The sequence below is a fragment of the Leishmania braziliensis genome, chromosome 25, assembly GCF_000002845.2.
Source record: "Leishmania braziliensis MHOM/BR/75/M2904 complete genome, chromosome 25".
Taxonomy (NCBI): domain Eukaryota; phylum Euglenozoa; class Kinetoplastea; order Trypanosomatida; family Trypanosomatidae; genus Leishmania; species Leishmania braziliensis.
In genome coordinates, this window is record NC_009317.2 from 158812 (window position 1) to 165441 (window position 6630).

Sequence of the window (6630 nt, forward strand, 5' to 3'; positions counted from 1 at the left end):
AGCAGATAGCTGAAGCGCTGATGATTCGATAGTACCTGCAAGAATCCAACACGAGAAAAAAAGAGAAACTTAGCGGAGTACCTACGCAAAAGAGATCTGGGTCTATGAGCGTGTGTATCGACTGACGCGCATGTGTGTGGGGCACATCAATGTGCTGGTAGAAACGCATCAAAGAGGGGGGGATGAAAAAGCACACTGAAACCAAACAAACGAAAAAGGCAAATCAAAGCGTAAAGCAGAAGTCTCTCTGAATGGCTTCAGAAGCATCACACACAACAGCAACAGATAAGAATAACAAAGTGTAAAGAAGAGAGATCGCGTGTTTGGGCTAGCAGGACTAGTGGAAGTCTCGTTTTTGTGGGCTTTGTTTGTCAATTTTTTTCGCCCCCGCGTTCGCTTTCAGCACGCACGCCCCGCACCTCGAGCCAAAAAAAAAAAGAGAGAAGAGAGCCCCTTGAAGTGAGGTAGTGCAGCGAAATGCATAACTCAACGACGAAGAAGAGAGCAGCACGCAGCCCATGACAAAGCCGGCGAACAGCCCTCACCGAAAAAAAAAAACGATCGCACCGATTACTTCAAAAGCCAAGTGGTACCATCGATGGAGTGACAGACTGTCTAACACTTGTGGACGTGCCGGCAGGGTAAACGCCACGGCCTGGCGCCATTCCTGGGTACATGCCTTGACCGTAGTAGGCAGTACCGCCGCGTTGCCTCATTGCGTAGTTGCTGTCCATCATATTCATGTACGGGTCGTAGTCCGCGCCACCGCCCATAGAACCCGAGGAAGTCATCGCAGCCGCAGCCGACGCCGTCTGTTCTTGAGTAAGCATCATTTGATTGTAGTACATAGAGAGCATGGCTTGCTGCTGCTGAACGTTCAGCTCCATCGTCGAGCGTCGCAGCTGGTCGTACGCCTCCTTTGCCGCCTGCACGTTCGCGTACGCCACCTTCAGCTTCTTGCCGCCAATCTCAAACCGGTTCAGGCAGGACACAGCGTAGGTGGCAGAGAAGTAAAATCGGTACTTTACAAACCCATAGCCGCGACTCTCGCCGGTGATTTTATCGTAAATAATCTTTACACTCTCAATCCTGCCAAACTGGCCAAAGAGCTCACAGACCTGCTCCTCATTCATCAGTGGCGGGAGGTAGTTGACAATTAAATTGCGCAGCGCATCAGGGTCGAATGCGCAGCCACCAAACGTGCTGTGAGCACCTGCAACGGCGGCAACAACCGACTCAGGGTTGCTGCGCTGTGCCGGCGACGAGCTGGGGCTTCGACTCTGTGTAAGCGACATGTTTCTCGAGTGTCCTTGTCTACGTATGCGACGGTGTATCCTGCTGCAGGGTGGTTGTGTGGGTATGTGTGATGCAGTGAGTAACGCACGGAGAAAAAAAGAGAGACGATGAGCAAGCGAGCGCACAAGACACAGAAACGAAAAAAGGGCTAATATATCAGTTGCCCTTCGAGGGGGGGTACAGCTGTGCTGTAGATACAGTACCGCTGTAATCTTCTCCACACAAGAGAGAGACAGATGGGCGGAGCCCGTATACCCACGGGTCACTGTGAGTCAACCAAAGCAGAAGAAAGGGGAAAAATACGAAACTATAAGAAGTGAAGGAAGTGAAATCACCAGTGACCACCACCACCACAACAACAACCACAACAACCGCAGAGATACACAAAGGCAAGAAGATCTGAGCAACCCAAAGAGCGAGAGGGAAAGAAGTGACGCACTAAGAAGGGGAGACAGAGATGGTGGAAAGCTGGCAACGAAAACGACCAGGCCAAGACGTTACGCACACACACACGCACACACACCAGCGAAAGGGAAGAAGGGGCAAGCAGCGGACGGCAGAAATGCACTGAGGGAGGAGAAGAGCAGACAAGAAACGAAGAGCAAAACACAAGTCAACTGCGCAGCTACAAAGTTTTTAAGAAGACTTTCGCACACGCATGTAGAGATCTCGACAAAGCTTTCTTGTTCGCTAAAATGTGGTACGCGCTAGTGTTTATGTATGTTTGTGTTAGTCAGCAGCAGCTGTTGGTTTCTCTCGCAGCAGCCTTTTCTTTTCTCCTTTTCTACGTGTGCCACGTGAGAGTGAATCGAATTCGCTTGTGTTGATGTTTGTTTGCTTCACTGCACGCGACCTCACTCTCCTCCAGCACGAGAAGAAAGAGAAAAGAGAGTGAGCGGGCAATCAAAAGAGAACAAGGAGAAGCGAAAGCAACCGAAAACGAGAGCTCCAGAGAGGAAAGACACGGGGGAGAGAGGGGGAAAAGGGTATGTGGTACAACGCCAAAAAAGAGTACAGAAAACCCCCACAAGTAAAACAAAACTGCGTTGTTTGCACAATCACCTCCGTCTCTTCGTTTGTAAATAGACCAGCAAAAGAGAGCAAGAAGAGGGGCACTTCACTGCTTGTTTTTGCCACTGTATGCCTGCTCAATTTATGTTATGTGCACTCGTCTTGTCTTCTTCCTTCGGCGAGAAGCACACCAACACCAGCAACAAAAGGCCAAAAGAAAGAAAACAGTTGAGACAACTCGCACTGGAAGGGAGCGAAAGAGAGAGAGCCAAACAGAAGCAAAAATAATAATAAAAGAAAATGCTGGTCGATTTCACACCAACGTTCCCTCTCTCTGCGCAAGGAGGAAATACTAATGAAGGATGCAAAAAGGAGGAAAGGGAAGGCTTCGCTCCACTGCCGCGTGCGTGGGCAAACAGCTTTAGTTGTCTTCGATTATCTACGTACGTCTTATTCTTAATTATTTTGAGTGGGGGTTGTGTGAGAGCGCACAGCGCAATAGGGGCACTCGAGATGAAGCGGGGTACACCTAGGTAGAAGACAAAAAACGAGGAAAGGAAAGCAGAGCACCAATTTTCTATAAAGTTATATCATCCAGTACCCGTGCGCGGGAGCGTGTTTGTTGTGGACGGGTGCGTTTGCGCGTGCGCTGCGGCGTCCTTTTGGGCACAGAAGGCGACTTACTTGCGTTATTTTCCTGTTTTCTGGTTCGTGCCCTGCCTCGTTGTTGCTGTCGTTGTTGAGGTCTTCCCTGTGGGCAGTTCCCCTGAAGATCGCCCTTCTGCGCTTTTTCTTTTGTGAAAACGCCCCGCATCACACGGGCGTCGCCCGATCGAATCGAAAAAGGAAAGCGAGAAAGAGAGCATCAACGGTGGTGAAAGACGGAGAGGGGAAGGGAAGTCGGTGCGACCAATGATAACCCCCATCTCCCTCCTACCCCCCCCCTGTCATAATCCTCTCTCAGTATGAGTGAGGATTGTGACAGACAAGACACACAGTAGGGGAGAGGTAACGAGGAGAAGAGAGAGAAATGAGACTCACAAGAACTGCAAGCACAGCAGGACACAAGAGCACACACAGACCCATTTTAGCAGGCACCTCATCCACAACGCTCCAGCGCATTACTAAAGCGCGAAGAAGAACGAAACAAAGTTCAGGTCAAAGAGGTGCGGCCTTAGCAGCGTTCCACCTCGGTGGCACTCCACCTCCTTATCCTCTCATCTGCGTGATCATCCCTTTCTATAGGGGTGATGGAAGAATCGAACCACTTCGACCAGAGCCGTGGGGGGAGACAAGAATGAAAGAGACGTCTCTCGCCACCTCGAGGAATTCCACTCACGACTTGCCAGTCTTCCCCGGTGATGTAGCGGCGAGTCCGACGATGTCGCAGAAGAGCTTGTTTGTGGACACTTCGGCGAAGGTGCCCTCGACGGCAACCTGACCCTTGTCCAGCACGATAATGTGGTCGGCCTTGCGTATCATGCTTAACTTATGCGCGAACATGAGCACCGTGTTCTGCCGCTTCGAGCCCTTCGCCTCCTCAATCAGGCGCGAGATGGCGTCCTGCACCACCACCTCACTCTCGCTGTCGAGCGCAGATGTCGCCTCGTCCAATATGGTGATATGCGGATTGCGCAGCAGGGCACGCGCGATGGCGATACGCTGCTTCTGCCCGCCAGACAGGCTGCGACCGTTCTCGCCAACGAACGTATCGTACCCGTCTGGCAGCGCGGAAATGAAGTCGTGCGCGTTGGCCTTTTGGGCGGCGGTGACGATAGTGAGGTAGAGCCAGCGATCGATCACGTCATCCCAGTTGCGGCCCGGCATGCCGTAGGCGATGTTCTGCGCGATGGACCCGCCAAACAGCACAGGCTCCTGCCCCACGTAGCCAATTTGCTCGTGTAGCCACTGTGAGCTGATGTCGCGGAGGTCGTGCCCACCAAGCTGCACCAAGCCAGCTGTCGGCTCGTACAGTTTCAGCAGCAGCATGGCCAAGGACGACTTGCCGGAGCCGCTGCTGCCGACAACACACGTGCAGCGGGACGGCTCGATGGAAAGGTTTATATTTTTGTAGACAAACGCCTCCGGCCGCGTCGGATAGGCAAAGGAGACATCCTTGAGCGTCACGCGCCAGTCGCACGGGACCGGCGTCAACTGCTTGCACGCCATCTGCTCCTGCTGCATCGTCTCGGATTTGTCTAAGATGTCGAAGAGCCTCAGTGAGGCGCCGTAGCCTTTGTTGATCTCGGTGACCAAGTTTGTCAACCCCATGAGTCCCATACCGCAGTACACCGTATAGAGCAGGAATGAGAAGAGAACGCCAGGCGTGAGCTGGCCGGAGGTGACGAGCATCGATCCGGCCCACATAATGCAGTACATGGCACCATACCCCACCGTCTGCAGCGACGCGACGTAGACGGAGTTCCAGCGCACCATGCGCATGCTGAGATCGAAGACACGCTGAACGTTTCTGCCGTACCACGACTCCTCCTGCACCTCGGTCCCGAAGGACCTCACGGTGCGGATATTTGACAGTCGCTCCTCGGCGACGGTGCTCATGTCGGCCAGGGCGTCCTGCATATGGTGCTGCAACTTTCGAATGTAACGACCGTACGAGCCAGCGAAGATGGCCACCGGTGGAATCATGCACACAATCACGCTCGTCAGCAGCGGTGAGTAGTAGAGCATCACCGTGACGCTCCCCATCGTCTGGAACAAATTCTTTGTGCCGTTCGTCACCGCCTCCGTCAGGGAGCTGCCCACGACGTTGCAGTCCATGGCCAGCCGCTGCACGAGCGCGCCGGTGCGGTTCTCTGTGGAGTCAAAGAATGCCGTTGGCTGCCGCAAGATGCCGCTGTACAAGGTGTGGCGCAGCTTTGCAATGATGCTCTCGCCTGCATAACCAATGCAGTACAGCCGCAGGTAATTGCCCACTGCACAGAGACCGAACCAGCCCAGTAGTTGCATCGACGTGCCGAGTGGCATCTGCCCTTTGCTCGCGGAATCGATGAGCGCACCAAAGCCGGCAGGAATGGCAAGTGTGGCTGCGCTGTAGATGCACACACCAACAACAGCGCCGGCAATGTACGGTGCCTGGTCCTGCGCCGAGCGCACATAGCGGGCAAAGGAGCCCTTCCGCGTTGCTGGCTCTGTCACGTAGATGGGGCTCTTGCTCGTCGTAGGGCGCTGCGCTGGGGTAGCCTTGCCGTAGTCGGTACGCAGGCGGATGTCAGAGGCGAGCCGCCGCAGACTCGTCAAGGTGGTGCACGAGACGGGCTGCCAAACAAGCCGCGAGGAGCTACGCATCGCTTCGATGAAGCAGGATAAGGTGTGAGAGAGAGGGAGAGGGCACCAACAATGGGGCGAGTGCAAGAAAATACAAACGAACACTCAGAAGGAAATGGAAGCAAAGAGAAGTCAGGAGGAAAACTTTGATTGGCCTGTGTGTGTGCGTGTATGTGCGCGGAGGCAAAGAAGGAGCGCACGCGCAACTGATCAGCAGGGCTGAACGTAGATGTCAGCAAGCAGAAAGAGTCAGAGACAGGTCCACTTCTGTTGATTCGATGGCTGTGGTGGATGAAAGGAAGGGGGAGCGATATGTAAGCTGCAGAAGGGGTGCACCGAGTCGATTTCCTTTCGCCGACAGCGATGGGGAAATAATGGCCAGATAGCGACGATGAGAGATTGAGAGAGGGAAGAAAAATGGGCACAATGTAGAGGCAAAAGAGTGAAGTTTTGTGCACCACAGAGAGAGCCGGGGTGGGGTGGAGATGGGCAAGGGAAGAGTTGCCCGAGTGGGTGCAGCGTTCGTGTCTGCAAACGTTTGAGGCATGCGCCATCCCTAGCAAGGTCCGCCTCTCGACCACCCGCCGCACATGGAAACCAACCGACTCGCTCTATGTGCAGGGCAATGGATCGAAAGGCAAAACATAGAAGAGAACGGGTCAGAGGAGGAGCTGCGACTGCCCCCAAGCTTTCCCGCCAACCTCGTGTCTTGTGTTGCCCTCACTTCGCCCAGTGCCTCCTGCGGGGATCCCTTATCAGAGAAAACGAAAGAAAGAGGAAGGGAAATAATGTACCTTCCTCACCCCGTCCCCATTATCAACATCCGACACGGTACCGGCCGGAGTGCTCCGAGACCAACTGTAGCGAAGAGCGTACGTCGGTTGCCGATGAAGCGCACCACTCAGGGAAAGAATACGTGCGTAGTTCTCCCCACCATTCATCTTGTCTCTTCAATCCCCTTTATCTCGTAGTCTTGTGTTTTCAGAAGCGTGGGTGTGTGTGGGTGTGGATGTGGGTGTGTGTCTTCGTTGGCTCTTC

At 53.8% G+C, this 6630-nt stretch overlaps 2 protein-coding genes across 2 annotated transcripts; both read right to left on the reverse strand.

Annotated features, from left to right (window-relative positions):
- Positions 1-575: 575 nt before the first annotated feature.
- LBRM_25_0470 (putative RNA-binding protein) lies at positions 576-1295 on the reverse strand (the record flags this gene model as incomplete). The annotated part of the gene is made up of 1 exon (XM_001565502.1): positions 576-1295. One exon carries the CDS (start codon positions 1293-1295, stop codon positions 576-578), a length of 720 nt encoding a protein of 239 aa, XP_001565552.1.
- A 2347-nt stretch (positions 1296-3642) lies between these two features.
- On the reverse strand, positions 3643-5613 carry LBRM_25_0480 (putative ABC transporter; the record flags this gene model as incomplete). The annotated part of the gene is made up of 1 exon (XM_001565503.1): positions 3643-5613. The coding sequence occupies one exon, from the start codon at positions 5611-5613 to the stop codon at positions 3643-3645; it is 1971 nt and encodes a 656-aa protein (XP_001565553.1).
- Between the last annotated feature and the right edge of the window lie 1017 nt (positions 5614-6630).